This window comes from Colletotrichum higginsianum, chromosome 6, assembly GCF_001672515.1.
Source record: "Colletotrichum higginsianum IMI 349063 chromosome 6, whole genome shotgun sequence".
Lineage (NCBI taxonomy): Eukaryota > Fungi > Ascomycota > Sordariomycetes > Glomerellales > Glomerellaceae > Colletotrichum > Colletotrichum higginsianum.
The window spans coordinates 106,479-134,154 of NC_030959.1; the positions used below are offsets into that span (position 1 = coordinate 106,479).

The 27,676-nt window shown below is 50.8% G+C and overlaps 8 protein-coding genes across 8 annotated transcripts; 6 read left to right on the forward strand and 2 right to left on the reverse strand.

Moving 5' to 3' along the window:
* Positions 1-1,120: 1,120 nt before the first annotated feature.
* Positions 1,121-3,821, reverse strand: CH63R_08445 (SPOC domain-containing protein; the record flags this gene model as incomplete). The annotated part of the gene is made up of 4 exons (XM_018303419.1): positions 1,121-1,173; positions 1,221-3,027; positions 3,088-3,680; positions 3,815-3,821. 4 exons carry the CDS (start codon positions 3,819-3,821, stop codon positions 1,121-1,123), a joined length of 2,460 nt encoding a protein of 819 aa, XP_018155442.1.
* A 1,007-nt stretch (positions 3,822-4,828) lies between these two features.
* On the forward strand, positions 4,829-5,784 carry CH63R_08446 (Proteasome subunit alpha type; the record flags this gene model as incomplete). Its single annotated transcript, XM_018303420.1, has 4 exons — positions 4,829-4,852; positions 4,937-5,121; positions 5,177-5,595; positions 5,657-5,784. 4 exons carry the CDS (start codon positions 4,829-4,831, stop codon positions 5,782-5,784), a joined length of 756 nt encoding a protein of 251 aa, XP_018155443.1.
* Positions 5,785-6,148: 364 nt separating this feature from the next.
* CH63R_08447 (PAP2 superfamily protein) lies at positions 6,149-7,270 on the reverse strand (the record flags this gene model as incomplete). Its single annotated transcript, XM_018303421.1, has 4 exons — positions 6,149-6,849; positions 6,918-6,999; positions 7,062-7,118; positions 7,199-7,270. The coding sequence occupies 4 exons, from the start codon at positions 7,268-7,270 to the stop codon at positions 6,149-6,151; spliced, it is 912 nt and encodes a 303-aa protein (XP_018155444.1).
* Positions 7,271-7,814: 544 nt separating this feature from the next.
* CH63R_08448 (WW domain-containing protein) lies at positions 7,815-9,545 on the forward strand (the record flags this gene model as incomplete). Its single annotated transcript, XM_018303422.1, has 1 exon — positions 7,815-9,545. The coding sequence occupies one exon, from the start codon at positions 7,815-7,817 to the stop codon at positions 9,543-9,545; it is 1,731 nt and encodes a 576-aa protein (XP_018155445.1).
* A 1,072-nt stretch (positions 9,546-10,617) lies between these two features.
* CH63R_08449 (Integral membrane protein) lies at positions 10,618-11,550 on the forward strand (the record flags this gene model as incomplete). The annotated part of the gene is made up of 3 exons (XM_018303423.1): positions 10,618-10,660; positions 10,724-11,073; positions 11,140-11,550. 3 exons carry the CDS (start codon positions 10,618-10,620, stop codon positions 11,548-11,550), a joined length of 804 nt encoding a protein of 267 aa, XP_018155446.1.
* A 2,677-nt stretch (positions 11,551-14,227) lies between these two features.
* On the forward strand, positions 14,228-14,592 carry CH63R_08450 (uncharacterized protein; the record flags this gene model as incomplete). Its single annotated transcript, XM_018303424.1, has 2 exons — positions 14,228-14,239; positions 14,296-14,592. The coding sequence occupies 2 exons, from the start codon at positions 14,228-14,230 to the stop codon at positions 14,590-14,592; spliced, it is 309 nt and encodes a 102-aa protein (XP_018155447.1).
* Positions 14,593-22,097: 7,505 nt separating this feature from the next.
* CH63R_08451 (uncharacterized protein) lies at positions 22,098-22,489 on the forward strand (the record flags this gene model as incomplete). Its single annotated transcript, XM_018303425.1, has 2 exons — positions 22,098-22,222; positions 22,270-22,489. The coding sequence occupies 2 exons, from the start codon at positions 22,098-22,100 to the stop codon at positions 22,487-22,489; spliced, it is 345 nt and encodes a 114-aa protein (XP_018155448.1).
* A 3,129-nt stretch (positions 22,490-25,618) lies between these two features.
* Positions 25,619-27,669, forward strand: CH63R_08452 (Major facilitator superfamily transporter; the record flags this gene model as incomplete). Its single annotated transcript, XM_018303426.1, has 7 exons — positions 25,619-25,856; positions 25,949-26,091; positions 26,158-26,449; positions 26,527-26,921; positions 26,991-27,058; positions 27,117-27,289; positions 27,371-27,669. The coding sequence occupies 7 exons, from the start codon at positions 25,619-25,621 to the stop codon at positions 27,667-27,669; spliced, it is 1,608 nt and encodes a 535-aa protein (XP_018155449.1).
* Between the last annotated feature and the right edge of the window lie 7 nt (positions 27,670-27,676).

The following is a 27,676-nucleotide window of genomic DNA, read 5'->3' on the forward strand; positions in this document are numbered from 1 at the left end:
AAAGGCGGACTTACGATTGTTTGAGCACAAGTATGTGTTATGGTTTATGGCGTAGTGTTAGTCGAAGGAATGGGCGAAGTTCCGGAAGAGGTAGTAGTCGTTCTCTCGTTCTCGATCTTAGAAGTGTCCCGGCTGTTTGTCTCTCCAAGGGGAGAAAAAAGCGGTCCGGACCCAGGTCTCAGCTCAGCCTTAAGTAAACTGCCCCAAGCAAATGCTTGAACTTCCTCCAAGGTCCCGTGTTTCTAAATTCAGGAGAGTTGTCGTCATGGCGTAGTGGGGGGGATTGACAGCGCACCCCCGGTTGTTGTGGCTGAAAGCTCATTCGTCACACAGATGGCAGGGTGGCAGAGTGGCAGGACACAACCAGACGGGGAACGGGAGGTGGGAGGTGGCACCAAGCAACCGCAGCACCGGACCCGGAGCGGCTGTGGCACACCGGGGTAAGCCGGGCTGTCTTCTTTTCTTTTCTTCTCTTCACAGCTGCCAGCCGCTGGCCCACTGACGGCTCTCCGTTTCAGCATTCTTATGGGTCGAACAGCATGACATGCCGGGCTGTTGACTCGCAACAGACCCAGTGCTGGAGATGACCGAGATGAGATCTTGGCACGTCAGGGTCCTTTTGCGCATCGGTAGAGGAAGCTTAGCTGCGACGCGCCGGGCCCGAGGAAAATACTGCAGTGGGCTGACAGACTGTACCCGTAGGTGTGCATTGCTATGACCGAAAGTCTATTGTGAGGCCAAGACGACATCCCGATGCCGTGTTCCGCGACACAGAACCGGCCTTGACTTTGCCCGCATCCTAGGCTCCAGCATCCAACGACCTGGCTCGGTCTGGAAGTAGTCACCACATCTCAATCGTCATGACCTTTCGTGCATTCCATTCAAATGATACTGTTGTTCTATTGTGCCTTAATCCGATAGAGCTAGACAATAAACTCCATAAGCAGAACCCATTGAGCGTTGGCCAAATCCCTACTCATGAGGGAGCGGTATCTCCGTCTCTCAGTCCCAAGACCTACGAAAATGAAAGAGAAGAAAAGAAAACAAAAGGGCCCCATGAACAGTTATTTGCCGCAAATAGAAAGCTATGTGCATCATCACTCACCAACTTCGACCTCCACTACCCATCCCGCCACTTGACATCTACGCGGATCATGCTGAAGGCGCCACGCCCTGTGCCCCATGAGGAGCTGCAGGTGGCGGTGCGTCACCAGACTTACCGCCGACTGACGGCTGCTTCTCCAACAGTTGACTGAGATACGCCAAGTCATCTCGTGCGCGTGCATCTCTCTCCAGAATGCCCCGGATGACCTGCCACTCCGTCTGGGACATTTGAAAGGCTTGCGGCAAGAGGAACTTCACCGTAGGACTGTTGATCAACGGACCAAGCACTTCCTGTGCAATGACCTGGCCTTGTTGTTGACGTTGTTGCTTCTCAGCCTCGGGACTAGCATGGGCTGCGTAGCCCGCAGGAGGCTGGTTCGGCGGCACAACCTGGTGCGCGCCCTGCGTCGGGTGCTCCTGCGATGCGTGCCCGTTGTTACCGGCAGGGGGATGGCCCGGCTGCTGGAAGGGTCCCTGAGCAACGGTTGGCGAGAACGCTGGCCCGGAGACTGACGGCTGTCTTGAAGGGATCCCGGCCTGTGTGGGAGTTGGCGTATTCATGACGGGTGATTGCGAGACGGCACCGCCGCCGAATTGAGGCTGCCTGGGACTGTTCCGGTACACAAAGACAGCCAGCAGCATGGGTTCTGTTCTCTTCTGAGGGACGAGATTGTCGGAAAAGTTGAGCATGAACTCAGGGACGTTACCCTCGCCAGGAAGAACGGGTACGAGATATGTGTCCCTCACATTGCCGACACCCTTCTCGCCGACGACGGCATATCGCTTCTTGGAGACGAAGTAATCGAAAAGGGCCTGGAACTCGCGTCGGGAAGCTTCGTTGGTCGGCGACACCGCCACGACGACAATATCAGTCTGATCAGCGTACCGCAGGCCACATAGGTATTCTATAGCCTTCTGCTCGTCAATGCGACCTGCTACTGCGAGCCTCCTTGGAATCAGACTGGTCCATGGCAACCCAATCGTGCTTGATAGGTTGGCCCCGCCAACGAACCTAGCTGCCGCCGGGAAGTCGGCGATCGAGCTCATGGCCAAATGGCCACGCCAAACCACGTCCGGATCGGTCTCTTCCGTTGGTGAGTAGGGAGGCGAGTCCGTCTCCTCCTGGAGGAGTCTGTCGACATCGGGATCCACTCCGGGTCCATGGATTGGCGCTGAAGGCCGGCGGTTGTGGGCGCTGGTCGGGGATTTGACAGTTGCGTACACTTTATTGATATCAAAGTCAGGATGCTTGGGTGAGTGCCGAGCTCCATGGGTATCGATATGCAGGCCAGAGTGGGCCGAAAGCTCGACCGGGTTCTCGTAATTCGAATCTCCCACGTCTCGGCCACTAGGCCGCCGAATGAAGGATCTCCCATCATCATTCTGCTGAAATGATTCGTTCTCGACAATCTCTTCGCCCTTGTGTGTTCTGCGAACGCGAGGGCCGTCATCGGTAATCAAGATCGACTGCTTCTCCGAGATGGCCTTCAGCTGAGCATTGGCTTCCTGTCTCTCCTTTGTGGCTAGTTCATCGGCCGTCATGGTGGCCAGCATTGGCGGCGAAAGAGTCCGCTTCAGCAATCTCTTGGTTAAGTCGCCGTTCATTCTCATGTTGGCGTACAAAATCCTTGCTTGCGCCGCATACTGACTCCGGTCCGGATGCGCATCGTGAACTGCACGTTCGATCTCGAGGGCTAGACGCTCTGCCTTCGCCGCGACGCTAGTATCCTTCGGGAGAACGACACTTTTCTCCTTGACAGCGGCAGTGAGTATGCCGGCAATGGCCTTTTGCAGAAGCTGGGCCGGGCCCTTGCGGTCCTCCTGGAGATCCGTGACCTTCGCATCCAGGTCGGCTGGTGCAGTGTAACTGACGACGGGGGACGCTTCGGGCACAGAGACTTTGCGCTGCTTGGGGGCCGGTGTCTAGGGCAGTTCTGTCAGTAGAGTTACACTGGATATGCCAAGAGGTCATGTCATCCATACCTTTGCGTCCTTCTCAATGGTTTCGTCTCGTGCCTTGCGCTTTCCCGTGGTCGCCTTGGAGGCGCCGTCCTTCTTCTCTTTCTTCTCCTTGGTCTCCGAAGGAGCGGGGGAGTCTTCGGCCTTGTTGCTTCGCGCGTCTTGCGACAAGTCCTCCTTGGGGTCGCTCGCGCGCTTCCCAATCCTGCCGCCCTTTTTCTTCTTCTTTTTCTTCTCGTTCTGTTCGTCCTCATAGGCCTTCCGGCGCGATTCCCACGGGCGCTCGCCTTGTTCCATGGCAGCCAGAAGCTCCTTGTGGTCCTGAGGAGCACATTGCTCGCAGTAGTAATTCTTAGGGAGGTCTTCCGTAAAGACACTCATGCCCATGCAAACGTTGTGCTGCCATGCTGTACACTTGTCGCAAGCGATCCAAGGCTCTTCCGAGTCGCCATCTTGTTCCGTGGCACCGCAGACGCAGCGGATAATCTCTTCCTCGGGCTCCTCCTCTTGCTTCTTCTTCCTTCCTCGTTTCTTGGGGGGCTCGATCGGTTGGTCGTCGAAGGCCTTGGTATGCTGGCCCTTGGTCGCGCGCACCGATCGGCGCGGTTCCGGCTCTCCTGCGCGAACCATGATGATTAGATGTTGCTGGAGGGTAGGTAATGTGTAAAGACGCGCGCGTGTGTACTGGGAAAGAAGGGCAGCAGCGAGGTGGCTGGCTGCGGGGCAGCGTGACTGTGGTTGCGACACTTACCAGACATGCTTGCGTGGTTGCTTTTGTGGCGGGCGGGAAGATGTCAAGCGTCTCCCTTTGTTGGGCAGGAGCGCGAGGGCGTATGTACCTTTGGAGGAGGTATGGGTTCTAGATGTCGATACAGGAGGGTGTTGTCTTTTTCTCTTTTCCTCTCAGGCATGCATTGGTTTTTACGACAGAGCAAGAAAAAAAACACTAAGATATGTGACCCATCCAGTATGCGCGCAGGCTCGATGCGAAGAGTGCAGACAGCCGCGCGGGTTTCCTTCCAGATTGTCCGTCCCAGAACCCCCAATGCACCAGTCAGAATTGAAGGCCGTCGCGCGAAGTGATGTGCGACACTAGGAACAGGGTCGAACGAGGTTGAAATGGTGTTCGCGTGCCGCCTTTTGAGGGATGTGTGTGTGTGTGTGTGCGCGAGAGGGAAGCTCGCGCAAAGGTGGAGGTGATGCGAGTGGGCTGCGGTGCGGTGCGCTGCGCTGCGATAAAACGGCGCGAGGTTGGAGGGAAAATGCCGAACAGCCTCCACTTGATGCCCCATTCGGTCCTTATGTAAGCTTGGGGATCCCGCTGTCTTGGGCCTCGCGCTCGGTGAACGGCGCACGGATGCTGCGTGGCGGCGGGGATCTGATGTTGTGGCCTTAATGCCTGAGTGGTCGGCGAGCAGCAAGGCCTGTACCCTGTAGACGCGCGATGACTCCGATGAGGTAATCAGTTAGCTGCGCTAAGGCGCTTCCGGCAAAAGCCCGGGCCAACACCTCCCTCTTTCCTTACCTCAGCCCCGACTGGGTTGCACTCTCCAGGCTGGCTGGAGCAGGCGCAAGAGCTAACGCGTGCATCGATTGCCTGGAGCTTCAACAAGCTGCACCCCAAAGTTACAGCCTTCCCTGCAATCGACAATCAAACCATCCCGCCGCACCGCACACCTCATTCTCGTCGGTTCTGAAACTCCGACATCACCACCGCAGTCGCCCCATCTGATCAAGCTGGCTGTTATTCGATTGCTCGCCCGTCATGTCTCGCAGATACGACTCCCGCGTAGGGCCCCTCCCCGCTCTTCCCTTGCTTTCACTGCGTGCCGCCTCGCCCTGACAAGGTACCAAGCTCACATTCCATGCGTAGACAACGATCTTCTCGCCCGAGGGCCGCCTCTACCAGGTCGAATATGCCCTTGAGGCCATCTCCCATGCCGGAACTGCAATCGGCATTCTTGCCAAGGACGGTATTGTCCTGGCTGCGGAGCGCAAGGTGACGTCGAAGCTGTTGGAGCAGGACACCTCTGCCGAGAAACTGTACATCGTCAACGAGTAAGCGATGCCATGTTCTGCAAAGCGATGCACAAGGCTGACATACCCTCTCTAGCAACATGCTTGCAGCCGTCGCAGGTATGACGGCCGACGCCAACATCCTCATCAACTACGCCCGCCAGGCTGCCCAGAGATATCTCCTCACCTACAACGAAGACATCCCATGCGAACAACTCGTCCGGAGACTGTGCGATCTGAAGCAGGGCTACACACAACACGGAGGTCTGAGACCCTTTGGCGTGTCCTTCATCTACGCCGGATGGGATCCCCGTAGACAGTTCCAGCTCTACCAGAGCAACCCCTCAGGCAACTACGGTGGATGGAAGGCAACGGCTGTTGGTGCCAACAGAGCCAGCGCGGAGAGTTTGTTGAAGCAGGACTACAAGGAGGACTGCACCCTGAAGGAGGCCTGCGGCATGGCGGTTAAGGTCCTGAGCAAGACCATGGACTCAACGAAGCTGAGTGCAGAGAAACGTATGTTTTGCTACAGACATAATTATACAATCCGTATAAACCCGCTAACTGACAACCACAGTCGAATTCGCCACGGTTGGCCAGACGAGCGACGGCAAGATCTACCACAGGCTCTGGACCGCGGAGGAGATCAAGGAGCTTCTCAAGGAGCATGACCTGGCGAAGGAGGAGTCCACCGAGGACAAGTAACGGCATGGATGAAATCAAAAACATAGATGGGGCGTGATGATTGCCCTTACCCCTGATGTACCAATAGAACTGATGCCCCCAAACCCTTCCCATGCTCCCCAGTGTCCATAACCCTCCAACCCTTGGGGAGCTGCTGCCAAGATGCAAATGCGAAGCCGCGGCGTGTTAAACAAGTGATTTGGTGAATATTGCAATACAACTACAATAAGCAGGGAAAATCAAGCGTGGTAAGGCAAGGCAAAGAAGGCAAGAAATGCAAACACTCGGAAACAACATGCGGCGATTAGTCTTACGAAGGTGAATGAATATGTCGATGTCTGACCTTGTTGCATTCGGACTCTATGTAGGACCCTATTTTCGGTGATTAGTGTCTCTGGCTACTTAGCTGGGTCATTTCATAGCCTACATCGGTCCGCGAGTCCCCAGCTTCCTCCTCGTCTCGTAGTCGGTTCCAGCCAGTTTTCGCATCTGACCCTGGATACGGGTGGGGCTCATGGCATTCCCTGGTTGCCAGTCCGGGCCAGTGTCGTCGGTAACTCCAGTACGCAATGAGGTATCCCAACAGTGAGCCCACGCAAACGTCGTACACATCGTGTCTGTAGTCTTCGCAGCGGCTGATGGCGATCAACGCGGCCCCCAGCAGCGGCAGGAGGCAGACGAGGGCTCTGCTGAGGTCACGACCTCCGCTGTTGTGTCTGAAAATGTGAAGCTGGCCGGCGAGAAAAAGGCTCAGAAATCCAAGACCAGAGAAGGAGAAAGACGAGTGACCGGAAGGAAAAGAGCGCCAGCCATCATGGAGCAGGTGATGGGCCGTCTCGGTGCACACGTCAATGGTGACAAGAACGTTAGGTTTCGTGCCGGCGGCTGGCTTGCACCGGGCCAGCAAGTCAGGTCGCGGCCGACCAACTGCGTTTTTGACGAGGTCTGTGATGAAGGAGCCCATGATGATTGCGATGGCGAAAGATAGATAGGTAACCTCATGTTTGTGAGGCGAAGCTTTAGTGACGACGTTATAGGCGACGAGAACTCCCAGTGGCACAAACAGGGCATAAACGATGTTCATATCTGAAGGGCGTGTCAGTCGCGCTTCGGATGCTTGGACGAGGATCGTATCAACTCACACACAGGCACACGCTCGACTTCCGCATGAGGGTAAGAGATGTGCAGGTCGTTGATGAAGAACATGCGATGGAAGGGTTCAATGAAAGCAAGCATCTGAAGGGAGCGAAGTCAGCAAGCTTGAGTCTAACAATCATCTCGAACCATAACAGACGTACCGTCATCCATCCTGCGAGAAGGATTACGAAGCCCAGGTAGTCTGGCGCATGAGTCCTCTACGTGTAACTCTCGTTAGATCTGCCAACCTCACTCACAATGCTCCTGGTCGCACACGACGACCTGTGCGGTACGTTACCTTCCAGAACCGAGAGAGCGCGGAGGCAATGACATTCCCGTTCGAACCATTGTTCCGGCGGCTGGGCGCCATCTTGAGAAGTCACCGTCTACGAGCTGAGCGGAAGGCTACCTGGAACATGAGACGCCTTGTCGTTGTTGCGGCGGTTGAAGGTGAGAGCCGCAGCAGTGGATACTGTGGCCAAGCTGTCGACGTAATATTGGCTGTGCCGTCAGGAGCTATGGCGGCGATGAGGAGAAATCGCAGGCCCAAGACGAAAGCCAAAATCTATTGACAGTCACTTGATCAAATGCAATGTGCAGATCCCCGCGGCCCCGTTGTCCCTACTAGGTTCAAGACAGGAGTGCAGCGCTTTCAAGTGTCTGCTCTCGGTGTATGTGGCGTTTTGGTCGCTCGAGGCACTAAAGCTCATGAGCTACGCTACTGCAACGCTGTTCACTGTCCGGGTCGGAAGCTACAACCTGCCTACTGCTCTCTTATCTTATCGAGTACCCGAAGTTCCACCGCCGTGGTTCAGTCCCTCGAAAGCTGGTAACCTCCAAAAATCAATAAACCGTTTTCTCACAGCTTAGACATCCACGATCGCAAACACCGTAATCACGCCGTCTTGCCCAGCATGCTGAGGTCGACCTACAAACCGTCCGCAAACGCAAAGGGTCCTCCGCCACTGCTTCCCGGATGGACGGAGCACGACGCGCCGAACGGCCACAAATACTACTACAACGCCGAGACCAAGGAATCGACGTACACAAGACCGAGTGCGCCCAACGTCACTGCTGCCCAAGGCTATGCGCCCAGTGCAGTTTCAACGAGCTTCTTCCAATACCAGACTATCCCGCGGCTTTCCGACCCAAACGTCGCGAATGCATACCTCGCTCAGTACAACGCGCAAAACCAACCGCCCCCTGCACAACGAGGAGGATTCGGCCACGGAGGCAGGGGAGGCAGAGACGGGCGGCCACGTCCGGAGCCCATCGATAAGCCCAAATCAAAGACGCCGATACCTGGATTCGAGCCCTGGATCCTCGTCGACACCAAGTACGGGCGCCGCTTCGTGTACAACCCCGAGAAGAATGCCAGCTACTGGCGCATTCCTGAGAAGCTGAAAGCCGGCATCCTGGAGGTGGACAAAGCTAGGATTCGCGAAAAGGCCGGTATTCAGAGCGCACCGACAGGAGGAAAAGAAAAAGAAGCGAAGGACAGTACACCCACTGCTCAGCCTCGGCCACAGCAAGAAGCCGCGGCAGCTCCGACTTATGACGACAACGATGACAGTTCAGAGTACGAGGAGGTTGAGGTCACGGACGACGAAGCCGAGGGCGACGAGGCCGAGGACGGACACGCCTCCAAGCGCCAGCGCACAGAAGATGCAGCTGATGACGCGCCGGTCGAGTTCAGCGAAGCAGACATTGCGTTCCAGCTACAAGCGATGGGCGAAGCATACGGACTCGACCCTGGAGAGTATGACGACGGAAACATGGACGAGTGGCCAGAGGGCGCCGAGGGGGTGGAATTTTCGCAGGAGGATGCCGCCGCACTCTTCAGGGATCTGCTCGACGACTTCAACATCAACCCGTACAACACGTGGGAGAAGTTGATTGAAGACGGACACATAATCGAGGACCCAAGATACACGCTGCTCAACACCATGAAAGCACGAAAAGAGACATGGCAAGAATGGACAAAGGACAGGATCAGGGAGCTGAAGGAGCTTCGCGCCAAAGAAGAGAAGAAGGATCCCCGGATACCGTACATGGCGCTATTACAAGAAAAGGCGTCGCCCAAGCTCTTCTGGCAGGAGTTCAAGAGGAAATATCGGAAGGAACCGGCCATGACGGACCCCTACGTCAAGGACAAGGACCGTGAGAAGTGGTACCGGGAGCACATCAACCGTCTAAAGTTGCCCCAAGCCACGCTCAAGTCGGATTTCGCCACGCTGCTCAAGTCACTGCCCCTCTCCGCAATGAACAACAAGACGAGTCTGGCACGCCTACCGCCGCAGCTGCTGGTTGACATCAGGTACATCTCGCTGCCGCCACAAGTGAGAGACCCCATGATCGAAGCATATATCCAGACCCTGGGACCGCCGCCTGAGGGAGGAGCCAGTGAGGAGGAGGACGAGGCGACGCGCAAGGCGAGGGAGGCCAGGGAACGGAGAGAAAGGGCGCTACGGGAGCACGAAGACAAGGTTGCGGAGCAGAAGCGAAGACAACAGCGGAGCCTTGAAATGGGCCGGGCCAGACTCCGGGAAGGGGAGCGCGAAGTTGAGCTGGCGATGCAGGTCGGCAAGCGTGGTCTGCAAAGCCAGCTGGCGAGCGCGCAGAAAAAAGATCAGCCTGATGCATAGTAGACAGCAACTGTGTGGCAGGAGAGTGGACGAAAGGATGGAATAAAGAAAGAATGGAGAGAAAAACGAAGAACATTTCACGCAACCATCCAGTCGGGCGAACTTCCAGAAAGCTAGCCAACGTCAATGTTGACCGTCTCTCTGTGATAGGGCCGTCCCGCCATAAGCCGGCCTCGGCACTAACAACGCAGCCGAGTCCGTCGACGTCTCGCCTCAGCAAATCCTGCAGGAACCGGGTTTCATGCAAGTACACAAGGCCAAGACCAAGACTTTCTTCTGTCACTTTGCATGTGAGTATCAACCAACGGACTCTCTCCCCCATTACATCGGTTTGACTCGAGCCTCGCCAGACGCGTCATGTAAGACAAAACGCCCCCCTCCTCGCGAGATACCGCACACTAACGGTTCTTGCGAAACCCTCGTTGTGCTCAACAAATTGAAACTGACGGTCCGAGGTGTGTTTGTGTGTGGGTGGATGGATGGGTGTGTGCTGACACGTTCTGGTGCAAAATACGACGGCTCTGGTTGATCTTTTCGAGAATTCGCCAACGAAACCAGCATTAGACTTCCTCCGTCACGCATCAAATGTTGTTCCCGGGTTTCCTAACTCACTGAATGAGTAGAGACACTGCCCCGCCCCCAAGACACAGTTCGGATTAAAAGCCCTCTTTTGCCTGTCCAAATCATCCGTCCCCCCCCTGCCACAGCGCACCAAGTGACACCATCCAGCAGCGCGTTCGTGTTCGTGCGTCTGAGATGGCCTGAAGATCGGCCGCCCGCCCATTGGCTCGTCGGCCACGTCGGTCTCATCGGTCTCGGAGCGCTGGTCGTGCCGCACATCCCCAAGCGTACTCCGTCGAGGGGGCCGATGTCATTTTTAGTGTCTTATATGACAGCCACACTGCCGCTCCCTAGGCCCGTGGCCGCTCTTTTATTCTTTGATTCTAGTCCGGGCTTATTTTCTGTTGTATTGTAACAGAAACTTGGTTCACACTATTTCGACGACGTTTCCTACAGTTTTTCGTCATCACTAGGTAAAAAGCAAGGGGGGAATTAACCATAGTAACTCAACATGGGTGCGACAACACTTACACTAGTCGGCCTCGCGGCCTTCGGTAAGGTTCCCCATCCCCCGACCATCACCGCAAAGTAAACCCCGAACTAACAAAAATGACCAGCCTCCGCAGTATTGGCCCAGCAGTTCCCTGGGGACTTCCCGGGCAATGGGAACGGCAACGGCTTCGGCAATGGCAACGGCGGCAACGGGTTTGGGGGCGGCAACTTCAACAACATCGTTGGCTTCAACATCCAGGAGGCCATGCACACGCGGAGAGTCCACGGAATCCTGGGCACAATCGCCTTCGTCATCGTCTTCCCTATCGGCTCCATCGCCATGAGAATCGTCCCTGGCCGCTTCTCCTGGCTCATCCACGCCCTCGTCCAGATGGCCGGCTTCGTCCTGTACATCGCCGCCGCCGCGCTGGGCATTAAGCTGACCCAAGAGGTCAGGTTCGGGAACACGAGTTTGGTAAGACGGCTCTCCGTAAAGTTTATTAAACGTTTTGAGGTGTGCCTGCTTACACACCAAACTTAGTACGAGATCAGCACCATCAACTTCCACCCCATCATCGGCCTCATCATCCTCGCCATCTTCTTTTTTCAGCCTCTCTTCGGCTACCTTCACCACGCGCAGTTCAAGAAACACGGTGTCCGCCAGATCTGGTCATACCTCCACCTCATGGTCGGCCGCCTCCTGATCCCGCTAGGCATCATCAACGGCGGCCTAGGGCTGTACATCTCTAACTCGCCCAAGGCGTTCAAGATCGCCTACGCCATTCTCGCCGTCGTCTTCGGCATCGCCTGGATCTTCATCGCCGTCATCAGCGAGAGCCGCCGTAGCCGTCAGCCCGCAGTCGTGGTCGTCGAGCAGCACAAGCTCGTGAGTCGGCCTCGCGGACGCCACGGCGGGAGCCACAGATCGTCCGACTCGGACCCCAAGATCTGAGTGCAGGACACAAAATAGTCTATTGTTGATATGAATGATGACGTTGGGGAGATGAGAAGGGAATTACAGTTTTACCTCACGGGCTTCACGATATGGGTCACTACTAAGTAGACCTTTTCCATAATCACGATTGCATGAGAGGCATGAGGGCCCTAGGGGGCAAGAGACCCTACAGTCGCGTCGTCGCAAGTTCGGGTACATGATGCTGTCGGACTGGAGGTTTTGGGCAAGTAGCGGTCAATTGCGTATGTTGTTGTTATTGTCTGTAATATGTAACTGGTTAAATGTGTGCCTAGCTGCTTCGAGCTGCATAACTAGCCCTTTGCATGCCTATCTACAGGCTGCCCAACGCCCCTGTGCAGCCGACTGCTTAGGATAAAGCCTGTTGCAGTCCCTGCGGAGCTGCCAAGCAGCCAGCCAAGCCAGACCAACATATTCAATTCCTGATAGGTTTTGTGTGTCTGCAACCTTCGATTCAACGACTTAACCTATAGGGTTAAATAGGATCCATGACGGCGTTTTCACATCAAACTTTGCATCGTTGGAGAATTTGAAGTGAATCCTAGAAGACCTCTTGAGTTTGCTAGTTGTGCAAAACTAGTTCAATTAATAACTGCCGTTGAAACATCTAAATCTGGAGGCTTATCTTCCCTTTCACTCATCGACCTGGCGGCTTAGAAGGCTGACTAGCCGTTGTCGCCCATGATTAGATGCGCAACCTTGTTTTCTAAAGTCTGGAAGGGCTTGTTTGAGAGGCTAGCCCCCTTCATGCTCATTGTAGAAGTACATGATTGCATTGTGGACAACCTGTAATCTTGCACAGCTGCGGCCGGAATCCAAAGAACTGCATCCAAGGCTACATCCTAGCTAGCGGAGCCAAGCCGGCGGGATGTCGCTTTTCAGTTCAAGGACTCGGGTTCCTATTGAGGAACGCAACTGATTGCGTACAGTCTATTACATTAGCAGTATCTAATAATTTGCATGAGGAGGAAGGATGGCCTTTTGTGGACATTCGTAGTACATGTTCTCAAGCAAAGCACCAAGAAGCAAAAGCAGAGAAGCAGGCACAAGAAATTTGTTGAGGCAATGGAAAACGTGTAAGCAGACCAAGCTGCGGTGGTCGGACTCCGCGGGAACACCCGAACAGGGATCGCATTGTAAATTTGATTCACCGGACTCTCGTATGAGGCCTTCAAGGTATTCTCTGGAAGTAAAAATAATTAAAATAAACAATAGAACCCTTAAATTGGTTAGTGGCAAATCAAAAGCTCTATATTGTAACGAAACTTAAAGTGAGCGATAACACTATTGGATAATTATGGACACTTTGGTTGCTGCTTACAGTGCCCACAGACGGCCAACCCCAGCGCATGATACTTGGAGTGCCATAGCAGATAGCAACTGCCGGCTGGTACTGTATAGATGGACACAGAAGATGAAAAGGACGAGTTTGGCAATGAGTCAGATGGCCTGTTGCTGAGGCTGAACAAGGTCAAGCGTTGAGGGGTACGAGGATACGACAACTTCGGGAGGGATACGAATACCACAAGAAAGCGGTGAATCCTACATCGTGAGTCGGTTTAATACAAGCAATTACACGTGAATGAGGCCGTAAATTCCATTGGGTACAAGGGAGTTTCATACTATGGAAATCGAGTAACGATGTCATGGCTCTACTGCCGCCAAGAAAACATATAAACACTCTCTCTTCATATTTGAGAAAGAGATCTCAGTATCAGTAAGTCAACATACCCACTTCCTGGCCCCCCCCCCTTCCTGGCCCCCCCAGCCCCACCAAGCTACACCAAAAGGTACTACTTTTTAGTATACCCTTAATTAATTGCCTAAAAGAGCTACAAAAATAAAAAAAATATTATTTTAAAGATCTTAACTTAAATTATAAATAAAAAAATAAAAAGAATAAATTAATAGTAAGATAAGCTTGAAATAGTACTATAAAAATAAAAGTTAGATTTTCTATATAATTTACTACTATTACTTATTATACTATTATTTTAGTATAGTAGTATAAATTCTACTTTTACTTTACTATATAGATTTAAGGTAGACTATAGTTACTATATTAACTTAATAAAGCTTATTATATATATTAATAATAGTTTTAGTCTATAATAAGTATTTTATAATAGTAAACTTTTACTAGTAAGATCTCTATTATAGAATAACTTTACTATTACTACTATTATAAAGCTATAAAGATAGCTTACTTTCTATATATAGTTTATATAAATATTATTTTAAATAATATAAATTCTATATAATTTATAATAGTATATATAGTAGTTAATACTTTAGTAGAAAATACTATATAAAACTTTATACTTTTACTAATACTACTATTTCTAAGTAGTAAGTATACTATACTACTTAATTTATATATTTCTATAAACTATACTTAAATATCTACTTATATATAGTTTTCTTTTTATTATAGTCTTTTTAGGTAATTAATTAAGGGTGTAGTAAAAAGTAGCACCTTTTGGTGTAGCTTGGTGGGGCTGGGGGGGCCAGGAAGGGGGGGGGGCCAGGAAGTGGGTATGTTGACTTACATCATCTACACACAGATATCCCTCTGAAGTCCGAATCTTCTCTATCAAAAACCTCCTCGTCAAGCACACCGTTGTCTGTCTAATAGTCCCACATCCAAACCGGCAAGATGAAGCTGAGCGTAAGTAATCGAACTGGAGAGCCCCTGTCACTCAGGTATACTCACATTCAACGCAGATAACTGCCCTCGTCAGCATTCTCCCTGCTTTGAGCTGGGCTTGTGCCACATACCAGTTCTGCCTCTGTGGTAACAGCGACGGCAGTTTCCACGAGGAGGCAACGAAGAAGATGTGCAAGAGCAAGCTCGGGACTTACATGCAGTTTGACGATGGCCGACACTACTGCATTGCGGGCGTCGCGAATGCCGGAATCGCAGGCGCCCAGCCTTTACTTTTCAACAACTGCGCTGTCAGGAAGATGTGTAACAACTACGGTTCCACTGGAGACTCGAACTGCTGGGGAAAGACGTGGTAAAAAGAGTGGGTTGTCGGTTGTGCTGTGTTCAACGCAGGGACGAATCTCGCAACGAGTGTGTGGCGCGAAGAGCCCGAGGCTCAAGTACTCTACTACAAATAATGTGCAATGCAGACAATACTATTGGTTTCGTTTACCTGAGCATTTTTCTCCAGTTATTCAGCCGTGATGACCGATCGTGATGTAATCGAAAGCGCCAGAGTCAGGCAGACTGGCTACTTGCCAATGAATCAGCAGGCTATGTTTGTACATGCAGTGCCAACCTGTCATGGCCATCTCAACGGAGGTTTTGGGTGAATACAGGCAATAATTATCGCGGTAACTCGGGGCGAATGGTAATAGCCAGTGCTTCTTGTCGTGATGGTTCATAATAGTGTTAGGTGCTGTTGTCGCTATTAGCTATGTTCCTTGGTTATCTGTCTTATCCATCTTTCTATCTACAGGTGCATCACAGGTGACGATCTCGGAGGAAGGTCCGAGACGATCGCAGGGCACGGGCTCTATAGTAGGGCAACCAGGTATATTACGGATGAGAAATTGACGGGCATGGTTCTTCCGCCAGTCAGATCCCGGCATATCGAACCATGCCCGGATCCAGCAGACACAAAGATTGTGTGGGAGCCGGACGGCCGCGCCTTTGCGACCCTATAGCGTGTCCGACTGACTCGAGGGGTAAAACCGGCCATCAAGATCCAGGACACGACGGGCTTGACCGGGAAGGACGACACCGGAACCGGAGTGGACATGAAGCACGATACGAACTGTATCGATTAAAGCTGCGTCGGGCGATACAGGTGTGTGATGGCAGGCGAGCCGGTAACGGCGGAGGCATCTGTGAAACATAACGGCAGGGCTTTGTAATATTGTCTAACTACATTGTCAGGCAGGCCTGGCACCCAGATTTTGTTTCCGATTGCCGTTTTGTTCTATTTTATCACACGATGTACCGCGCAATCTCAAGAGGGTCCCCTTTGGCCACCAATCTCAGTACTCCTGCACTACAGACCAACGTCATCCCCCATGTTCCATTCCATTAAGTCAAAAAAGTCTATGTTTGTCAATTTTACTCTATTGCTGCTGTGCTAGAAGCTCCATTTGATTTCCAACTTCTAGTCACCTTATTACAAACTAACAAATCAATGTGTCATATTTTGCTACGTGTATCCTGATTGCTACACTGACCCGGAAAAGACAATAGTGACCATATTCTCGCTTGTCTTGCTAACAAAGGTGTCTAGGCTGCAAATAGTCTCGAGCTCTGTTAGTGTTCCTATTTGAAGCTGCACTTAAAACCGATCGACATGACCACTTTGGTGGGGGTGAAGGTTACGCTTGAGATGTCTGCACTGATGAAGTCCCGCCTCCAAGACTAGACCGATCGTGGTCTGGTCAACGATGACACCAGGCTCAAACTTACCGAAGGCGGTATGGAATTTGACCATCCGAAAGATCTGAATCATGGCGTCTGGCTGAGCGAGTCAAGTATGAGTAGGAATAACATCTCCCGTCCTTGGATCGATAGCACCGCAAGAAATATAGCTTCGACCTGTAGAAACTTAACAAATATACTAGAAGCATCTCTCTTCTGTTGGCAACGCTGATCTTAATAATTTGGGCAGTTTGAAAGTGTTGTCATCGTGAATGTCAGGCCACCCTTGACTTAAGCCGAGTTTCTAATCAGGGCGCTGTCCCAGACTGGATCCGTTCCATTACCATCTACATCGGCGATCACAGCAAGCGTTCCGTTGGGTCTAAGGTCTTAAGAAAAGAAGTTGGCGGTCTCGACACGAAAGGAGCCATGATAGGTTGTTTATGGTACCATAGATGGCATAGAACTGCTGTTTCATGGCAAATCTGGTATGGCCACTAGCCTTACCATCAACAGTAGCCGGACGCTGATATACGTCGGTGAACTCATGGCTGAAGTTGGTTGGAGCAGGCAAATCCCGGAACGAGAAAACGTCACATTTACTGTTGTATTTATTGTTGAGGGTAATGGCGAGGATAGACCTCGATATTTGCATTACCCACATTTTAGATGGTGATTAATGGATGCCTCAGAATGAGAACAAGATGTGAGTTACAAAATGGAGCTTTGTTGGCTTCTCCACTCTTCTGACTTAGAGACTACAAGATAACGAGCAATCGAGGAAGATGGACTGGCGCCGCCGGGGCCTTCTAACCCTTTGTAGCATCTATAAAGTTGAAGGCTGGTCAACTTACATGATCAAAAGTACGTTGGTATCCCAGGTTACATAGCGTATATACGGCGCAGCCTTTCGGCAAGGTGGAGCGGCAGTTGTGTCCTTATGATAATACTGACCCCTAACAAACGGCAGGACGAAGAAATGTTAGGCCTTCCATCCCGGGCTGTTTGTATGGATAAGTGAGGACATTCAGGTCGGGACTGGTATGCCGTCATAATGGGCAGTCCGGCAGGAACCAGTCCGGCGGCTCTAGGGCGGTTGGCGATCTGGTCGCACTCGATCTATGGAGTAACGAGCTTGTAACGACGTCTTCCGTAGTTCTAAGCAGCTGGTAGGATTAAGCAACTGGTAGGATACAAGATATCCTCCTCTACAAGTTACCAGACCCTCAAGGAATGAAGGGGAACGAAGGGGCTGATTAGAAGAAAAAGCATTGGCGAAAACGTAAACGAGAACGTGAACGATATACTAAGTTTTATACCCATACAAGATCTACCCGAGATGTGTCTGACCCATTGTTTCAAATACCGTCCTTGACTCACTCTATAACTGGTTTCGGTAGGATATTCTTCGAACTAGTGTTATATATGATTCAGAACGACAATCCGCCGACACAGTTATGAATATAAATAGGAGTTCCCAGACTATAGATTGTGATACTCTGTGAAGCATTTAGTTGACCTAAAAAGCTATTTTAGTACCTTCAGTACCTAAACTTCACCAATAACCTCTAGCCTTTTGTTTTCCCCAAATATGCGCGTTACTGCTCTTGTTGTCAGCTTGTTGACCATTGTGTCCTCTGTCACCGCAGGCAATACTGAAAACGATTGCGGTCCGAGTCACAACGTTTGTAGGAATGGGCCATGCTCATGCGCCAGCGTTCCAGATTGCACCTGCATAGCTGCTTGAAACCCTCGTAAGTCTTATCATTTTTACCGGCCGAATGCAGAGATTTTAAAGAGTGTGATTTGAATCAATAATACTCACAAGATGTCAGGTATACCAGAAGTAAGGAGTGCCCTCTTGGAGACTTGGTGGCTACGGAACAGAACACATACAGACACCACAAGAATGACGGCGAATCCTCGAGAGCGGGGCGTTACGACCAGAATCCAATTATTCCCTGGCGCAGCCTAAAATGATACAGTCCTATGACCGGAAATAGGACAATACAAATAAGGGTCATAGAGAAAGGCTGCGAAAAACACCTTACATCTAGGAAATGAAGAATGAGCAATGGTTGTTTTTTTCCTAAGATCTATTTTAAACGAAGAACCAGACTGATGCCATACTGATGCTGATCAATTGCTGTGTGCATGTTGCTGGTGTCACCCAAAGTGGCTGACGGAGCGCTTGTGCTTCATGACAGAAGCTGCATCTTTACCTGCTAGGTGGTAGTATCTACGCCCTCTCTTTGAACACTATAATATTTCACTACAAGCCTTCGCACTTCTCTTGTAGCTGGATGCTCCTGTAAGGCTGGCGTACGCCGCGAAGCTATTCATGACAGTTAAAGTCGGACGAGAAAGCTTGGGAACTTTCTGAAATATCAGATGGAGAGGTTTTCCCCTTTCGACCTGCCTAATTGAGGAACTGTATCTGTTGACGAGAAGAGATACATCAAGAGCATAGCGTTGGCAAGCATCGAATTTTCAGTGAGCGACTATCAATTGAATAACACGGGTATCACCATCGAGCCTGACAGTCCAGTCTTCTTTTAATCTTGGAGTTACATGTGGGCTGGAAGCGGGCCGAAATCCAAAGACATTCAGCTCGAAGTGACCAGAAAAGACGCACTCAAGGTAGACGTTGGCTTGACAACGGTTCCCACTCCACGGATGGCCCTCGACACGATATTATTGTATAGAGACTTTGGCAAGTCCTACCTCTGGGTCGACCGCCTGTGCATCATCCCGGAGGACAAAATCACAACGCCCGCTCAATCGCGGTTGTGGATAAGATAAAACAATCGCCTCGCTTGCCAGAAGCTGGCTTCCACGTCGAAGAAGCCCCCCGGCCTAAGGAATAGGGCGAACTGGCAAAAGATTTGGACTTTCAACAGCTATTCTTTAGATCGAACATTGCGAATGCATTTTTAGGTGAGTGTATACAACCTGCTGAGCGAGATGTTAGGTACAACGCTGCTTTACGCCCTGACTGAGAAATACCTGGCACAAACCTTGATGCAAAGCTGTAGTGGCGCATCGAAGGAAAGGGAAATCTGCCACAGACTCTGAGCTGGGATGAGGGATTTCTCATGAAGCCTGTCGACTACCACTGGATTAATAGGCAAAGCCGGCCACCGGAGAACACTTGAGTCGTCGAGCGAGCCAATCTTTTCTGAGTTCTACTTCCAAAACCTAGCCAGAAGGCTTCAGAAGCTGAAAGTGAACGGAATATGGGAAGAAAGCAATATGGGAAGAAGGCAACATGAGAATCGCACAAGTTGCAAACCTCGCCAGCATGCTACCGACTAGCAAAAGAGGCGGCCCGGTTGCGAGTTTTGAGTCTTTTCTGCTGCGACTCAGGTTCCTGGGGGTTTCTAGCAGACTAGTAGAATTATGGTTTCTCATTAAGACTGACAAAATGTTGCTTTTGCGCCTGGATCTCGTCTGTCTCGTGTTTTTCGTGGCCTAGAGGAGTGGTGTGATCTAGATGGACCGCTTCGCCTGCGCTTGCAGGCTGTAAAGTAGCTGCTCTATTTATGATGTCTTGTAACGGTTTTCAAGACCTCATTGTAAAAGTAACCCACAACTGTGTAGATCGAGTGTTCTCACTGTTGAAGATTTGCTTGAGGGTCCGGTTAGTCTCTATGTATGTTAAGAATGGACGAGTAAGGGTAAGAGTGCCGCTGCTACCCGTTATCACACTGCGCAATTCATCTATTGTAGGTAGGTTATAGAAGCTTGAAATAAGTCAACATACCCACTTCCTGGCCCCCCCCCCTTCCTGGCCCCCCCAGCCCCACCAAGCTACACCAAAAGGTACTACTTTTTAGTATACCCTTAATTAATTGCCTAAAAGAGCTACAAAAATAAAAAAAATATTATTTTAAAGATCTTAACTTAAATTATAAATAAAAAAATAAAAAGAATAAATTAATAGTAAGATAAGCTTGAAATAGTACTATAAAAATAAAAGTTAGATTTTCTATATAATTTACTACTATTACTTATTATACTATTATTTTAGTATAGTAGTATAAATTCTACTTTTACTTTACTATATAGATTTAAGGTAGACTATAGTTACTATATTAACTTAATAAAGCTTATTATATATATTAATAATAGTTTTAGTCTATAATAAGTATTTTATAATAGTAAACTTTTACTAGTAAGATCTCTATTATAGAATAACTTTACTATTACTACTATTATAAAGCTATAAAGATAGCTTACTTTCTATATATAGTTTATATAAATATTATTTTAAATAATATAAATTCTATATAATTTATAATAGTATATATAGTAGTTAATACTTTAGTAGAAAATACTATATAAAACTTTATACTTTTACTAATACTACTATTTCTAAGTAGTAAGTATACTATACTACTTAATTTATATATTTCTATAAACTATACTTAAATATCTACTTATATATAGTTTTCTTTTTATTATAGTCTTTTTAGGTAATTAATTAAGGGTGTAGTAAAAAGTAGCACCTTTTGGTGTAGCTTGGTGGGGCTGGGGGGGCCAGGAAGGGGGGGGGGCCAGGAAGTGGGTATGTTGACTTAGCAATAGAAGAACTCCATCTATCATATGAGCGGCGACAGGTCGTCCGCCGAACAGGTTGAGCTGTCGCCTCGGGGTTTGACCAGTAAGGGTTTTCAGGTTTAACCTGTTGTTACTGTTACTACTGCTGCCAGCTACACTCGCTGCTGCTGTTGCTAAATTACGCGGTAGCTTCGAGTGGTAATTGTATGTATATTTTGCAACTATCCAGACCTATCTAGGGACTCGTGTGACAGGTCTTGAAGCTGCTTTCCAACAGCTGACCTTGCAATCCACCACACATAGCCTAATTAGTCTTGCCAAGGTAAATTAGGACCACAGGATTTCCATCCACTTCCGCGGCAGCAATTCCGAAATCCAGCTGGGTCAGGGTTCCAGGTAAGCTCACATTCCTAGAAACAGTTAGTAAATGCTCTTGAGTTGTATTGTTATAGTGGTAAGGGTGAATGTACTGACTGGAATGAACTGAGTAAAATCATTTGCATGAAAGCTGTTCTTTCCGCAGCAGACTCTTGTAAGGTCTTTATTGACCCTACCACCACCACAGCAGGTGTAGCTATCAGCAGCAGAAGCCCTACATAAACATTAGGATGATTTTATCTCTTTATAGAATTACTTTGAGCAGGGAATGAACAAGGTTACATTGAGCTGAGAATGAAAACACTTAAAAATGTTGAGAGCTTCATACTGATTACAGCTGTAGCCTGTCCTTGTATTGTGATCTTGTGCAATAACTTAAATTTCTTCCAGGATTTAGTGAATGTAATTCTTTCTTATACTCTTATTGCGTGATAGATAATCAGTACCATCAATGCTTGGAACCCAATTTTTAGTCACAGGTAAGCAATGTATTCGAAAATGTATTTGAAACCTAGGAAAGGTTTAATAAATTAAACATGGATAGTGTATTTGCTAGTGGTAGGTCTTTCTTTGGTTTCGGCCTCCGCGGACGATGCTCACCCCTTTTTTTGAAAGTGGTAGCTACAGGCCACACGCGTGACGAAGGAAAGGGGTGGGTTTTGCCATGACAAGAGACATGGCCAAGGCAGACTAGCGCAATAGTGACTGGAGGAGATTTTACAACTCACTCACACAACTGAATGTACGCACAATCAAGCTATTAATATTTCAACAAGACAATCTGCTAAGAGTCCTGCACCGAAGGCTGTGGAAGAGCTGGAGGTACTGAGATCTTCCTTGAGGTCAGATAGCAAAAGCCACTCTAAGGACGGATAGAAGACTAACCTTAAGAGTGTTGCCTCTAGGATATTAGCGGATTGATGTCTGCAGACCCCTTGATGTCTGCGGACCCCATGATGTCTGCGGACCCCATGATGTCTGCGGACCCCATGATGTCTGCGGACCCCTCGATTTCCGCGGAACCCTTGACGTCTGCGGACTCCAATACACCTCATCGCTTTTGCTCTGATACCCTTGGTTGCTGATAGCTTACTGCTATTGAAAGCATATATGACCCTAAGTTGCTTCTTTCGTTTTACATGCCTCGTCTCCTATCAAGACAACACAGTACGATCAGGTCGCCTACACATGTGCTATCATGAAATTCCTTACTTTAACCCTTTTCCCTTTCGGCCTCGCAGCTGCACTTAGCACTGAAGACAAATCAACATTGGCTCCTACATTAGAGTCTCGACAATCCACCCAGAAATGCTGTTTCACTTTGTAAGAAATCTCTTGAAGTCTGAAGTTTCTTAGCTAACCAAGTGTAGTAACGCCGATGGCTACAACAGAGAGGTCATCTCGAATGGATTTTTTCGTATTGAATACCAATGGGGTGGTGTTACCTCAAGGGGCCTTTTTTCAGGATGCAATGTTAAAATTGATCGCAAAGGTGCAGCACCACCAGGAGGATGTTCGGAGTGGACATTCTCAGCTGAGGGTGGCAATTGCAAAAGCTTTACTACTACTAGGGTTGGACCCTGTAGCTAAATGCTGGGACTTCTATTGAACGAAACTACTTGGAGCTAGTATGCTACATAGAGGCTTAGGTTGTTCTTTAAGAGAAGTGTCCACTAAGTTGCTATTCCTATAGAGACGCTTTGCTTTTATCTCTTCTGGTTATTTAAAGTAACCATTATGTAATATGAGCATCGAAGAAGTTGCAAACCTTGGCAAAGCTAGTGACTACAATAAAGACGGCCTGGATGGGGACAGAGGATCTGAACTTATCTGGAAGCGGTGCTCTTAGAGTCTATGGACCATGAAGGAACATCTAATCCTCAGCAAGGAGGCTCCATGCATTGCGGCATTGTTTCCAGGCTCAGATGTCTTCAACACATCAGTAGCATTACTCGAAATAAAACCCTTGAGGCCAAGGACGGTCACAAGGGACTGATAGTAGACTTCATTCGTCCAGCGATCTGTATCCATAATGGAGAAATAGTAGGCGTCTTGAACCAGACGAGTCTCAGGTAGACCGTAGACACAGACGCTAGAGGGAAATGAAGAGAACAGAAAGCCGTTCGACTTCGTCGTGATTGGCGGAGTTCTGGAGACGTAAGGAGCATGGACATGACTAGCCTTCGATCGTGAGTGGGATATGATGTGACGTGTGTACGCTGTTAGGGTCGAGAGGCTGCCGTGCCAGCCGTGCGTCGAGAAACGTGTTGAGGTAGGAAATGTCTGGACAAGACTGCCTGTGAAAAGATTGCAATCTCAAGACGGAGTCTCAAATGAGAGACCGCCGTTTTTTTGTTGAGAGGGGAATACTAAGAGAAGAGCGTTGTGAGTGCCACTCTTTATCGGACAGTTGACCAGGGATGTCGGAATAACTCCGACCTCTGAGTGGGCACACGAGGTTGAGGTTACACAAGTCCAACTCACAATAACGACATTGTTAAAAGTGGATGCCCCTCTTGCTGATGGATAAATGGTCACGAGGGTATGATTGCCATAGAGAGCGGCGGCAGTGGTCCGGCAAACCCCTCTTCGGCATGAAAAGAAACCCCATTCCAGCGAGGATCATGACGGGGGTTGTCCAACACGACACGTGTGTCGCCCAACCAAAGACTGTATTGAGCAAAAGATGTGTTACTGGATGAAATGACCTCGATCGAAAAGGAGACAACAAGCTGCCTCCACAATCCAGGAAAGAAGAAATCCCATACCGCCGCGTAATATGAACATGTCCCTTACGACTTTCGGTCCGACGCGGGGACTAACTGGACTCGGTACATCTTTACGCTAGCCTTGGCGAGCAAATCCAGACCGCTTGGGGGAGATGCATCAAATTTGCGGGCGGGCAGCGCGGCTGTGTACAACTTGGAGAGTTCCATTCCACGCACCGATTCAAACTTGTGTTTGGGCTGGATCCCACGGAGAGGGGGGCTCTCGCAGGGCCGATTAAAAGGGGCGAGCTTCGACACTCAGACCTCTTTTCATAATCGGAAGCTCTCCTAAACGGTTGTAAACCGTGAGACCATCGTGAAGAGTACTCGAGCGGATAGAAGCATTGGCACCGCTTGAGGACCCGCCGCGTTCCTCGCTCGGGAGAGACCGCCAACCGAGCACAGGTCCCGGAAGATAAGTGAGACAGACAGACACACGCAGAGGGAGACACGAATCGGCCATCTGGGACCTGGGACAGGAAACAGGGCTGATAGTGTCTCTCTGGGCTACATGCAGCATGCCACACCAGCTCCACGAGCCAGGCCCCCGGCGCCGCCATCGATCTCACGCTGCACGGTACTTGGCGTATCACGATCCGGATTGGACCAGCCCTGGCTGGGCAGGCCGAAATGACGCCCGGCATACATACAGGTGATGCCATCTGACTCCTGCTGCCCATGCATTCGGCGGTGACCCCGGCACGCCGCATCCCTTCTTGTCTACATTTGGCGGACCAATGTGTGTCGATGAGTCGGATGACAATCTGCAGAGATCAAAATGGCCGCTCCCAACGCCAAAGCACACGAAGCGGAGGTCCTGGTTTCCACTGTCCTCACGATCAATCAACGTCCATGGAGCCCGCGGCCCCGATTCTTACACCCAATCTCACCCACTCAAGCTTCCCGTCATTGGCCTAAGAAAGACCATTATCCGCCTTCGTTTACCCTGATCCATGAGTGTCAAGTGTCAATACGGCGACTCCCTCTCTCTCTCTTTTCTCTCACTCTCCACCCGCTCACTGGTGGCCTCTTTTTTTCTACACGTGTACACTAGGTTCCCCTCGCTCCCCATTCCACTAGCCCTGGAACGGTCTGGACCCAGATTGCCAGAAGACTAAAATGCCAACGGCGCGAGAAAGCTAATGCCCCCTCTCGGAGCTGAAGAGAGAAGATCTTAGTGGCCACGCCAAGTGCCGCTGCTAGGGGCCAAAACGGATAAAGAGGCAGTTCAGACACCGTCATAGCAGAGTTCATCGCACCCCAGTACTATCTAGGCAGAAAGAGGGTCGGCGCGCCGTTGGAAATCATGACATGATGTGATGTTTCAAGGGCAGGGGGGCGGGCAGCATGGACAAGCTCTTGGTTCTTCTCACGGCAGGCAAACGATGGTCAGACAAAAACTACTCCGTTCTGATGACCGAAAACTCCAGAGTCTCTCCACCCACTCAGGGCGGCATGTAGAAAGGGAGGGGGGGAAACCCCCCCCAAACAATGGCAAGGTGGACTTGGCCTCCTGCACGTCTTACCCATTTTCATACCCCCCCATCTCGCAACTCGCCCATTCACGATCCGTTGTTTTCTCGTTGACCCCCGGACCGTCAGCCTCTTAGGGCTGAGGCAGACGTTGAATGACTGCAGCTGCTGCCTTGTGTCATCAGGTATGACGCCGACTAATCGCATGTCAGACAACAAACTGTAGCAAGCAGATGAGGCTCAAAAATTCCCACCGAATCGAATCGGTTTCGAGTGTCCCGTCGAAGCAGTTTTCGCCAAGCTCATCGATGGGTCTTTGGGGTATAAAGGATTCCTGGTCGAATCGAAGGGACAATCCGGAGGTTCTACTTAGAAAAACCAGTTTCTAGACTGTAACCGTTAGGATTTGAGTTGCAATCTCCCAGCGAACAAAACACGAAGAAAAGAAAACCCCAGAAACAAAAGAGGCAGAGGCAACATGGGTCGCCCATCACACAGCACCGACACGGACGCGACGGCCTCCAGGTCCTCCATCTCCACGGCCAAGCCCCCCCAGGAGCTGGAAGGGGCCTCGACCAACACACAGACAGTCAGCGAGAGGGCGATGAACCGGCGCGTCAACAGGAAGATGGACATTGCCCTTCTCCCGCTACTTTCCCTCCTCTACCTGTTCAACGGTCTGGATAGGGGCAACGTGGGGAACGCCCAGACCCAAGGTGCGTTGCGCCATTATTGGACGTGTCACAACCTCGCGAGCCATCGTTTGAGTTGTTGTAACGAGGTTACTTACACTGCAAAAATCTCCCAGGGTTTACCAACGACATTGGCGCTGTGCCCGACGATCTGAACCTCGCCGTCTCCCTATTCTTCATCACCTTCATCCTGTTCCAGCCGCCCTCTGCGGCTATTGGGAGATGGTTAGGAGGCAAACACTGGATTCCCGTCATGATGGTAAGGGGCTCCCGCCCAAAAACAACGCCACGACAGCAATCGGAGGTTTGACTAACTCGCGCACAGCTAGGCTGGGGCTTTGTCACCTTGGGGCAGGCGTTTATCAAGGGCCGTGGTGGGTTCCCTCTCCTGACCTGTTGGTTCTTTATCGCGTTGACGAGTCCCCTATTAATTTTTGCGTCGTTGGTCGCAGGTTCCCTAATCGCAACCCGCCTCCTGATCGGCGCCTTCGAAGCCGGATTCTACCCCACCGCCGTGGCATACCTCTCGTTCTTCTACAGCCGATACGACCTCGCCGTGAGGGTCGGGCTCTTTTACGGCCAATATGCCGTTGCGGGCGCCTTTTCAGGGGCCATCTGTACGTTGCCAAGCGAAAGCTGCGACTAATACTGTCCAAGGGGGGGGAGGGGTGTTTGCTGACGTGTGAGTAACTAGCATACGGTGTCTTCCACCTGAACCACGGCCCCCTCAAAAACTGGCAATACCTCTTCATCATCGAAGGCGCGCTGACGGTGCTCTTCGGCCTCGTCGCGTGGGTCCTCCTCCCCGTCGGTCCCGGCTCCGCCTGGTTCCTGACCCCGGCGGAGCGTCGGTTCGCCGCGGATAGGATCCGGGCCGACAACGCCCTCTTCGTCGAGCACACGTACGACTCGGACGGCTTGGAGAAGGACCGGCTGACGAAGCGCGACTTCGTCGAGACGGCCCGGGACTGGAAGTTCTGGTACGTGCTGGCCTTCAACATCTGCGCCAGCGTGCCCGGCCAGGCCTTTTCCGTGTTCCTACCGCTCGTCGTGCAGGGCCTGGGCTACTCATCCATCGAGGCCAACTTGGTGAGTGACCGGGAAAATCTTGACATGATCCAAGGCTCTGCGGGGACTGACACAAGTTTGCGCCTCTAGATGTCTGTTCCGCCCTATGTCTGCGGTGCGGTTGGACTATACTGCTTCACACTGAGCTCTGATTACCAGTACGATGGCCCGACGTTTCCACCCGAGCAGGACTTTGTTAACTGACCTCGTTCGTAGCAAGGAGCGTGGTTACCACATCCTCGGAGGCATCATGATTGCCCTCATCGGCCTGATCGCAACTGTCACGGTCGAGTCACACGGTGGGAAGTACGCGGCGCTCTGCGTGCTTCTCCTTGGGAGCTACGTCGCCGCACCCCTGACGGTGGCGTGGCTGAGCGGAAACACACCCGGTACGTGAAGACAATGGTTCATGTGCGACGAAGGGTTTTAAACACGAGAAGGCCTTTTTGCTAACCAAGTTCTTCCGCCAGAGCCCGGCAAGCGGTCCCTCGTCCTCGGCCTCAACGGCTTCGGCAACATCTCGGGCATCATCGGCGCGCAGCTGTACCGCGCACAGTACAAGCCCTACTACAGGATACCCTTCTACGCGACCCTTGGCTTCGTGGCGGCTGCGCTTGTGGGATACCTGTCATACCGGTTCACGCTCGCCGCGGTCAACCGTAAGAAGCTGGAGATCATCCGGCACAAGTCGCTGGAGGACATTGAGAAGGAGCGCGTGGACGGGACACGTTACGCCGACAAGAAGTGGACATTCATTTATGGACTCTAATTGGGGG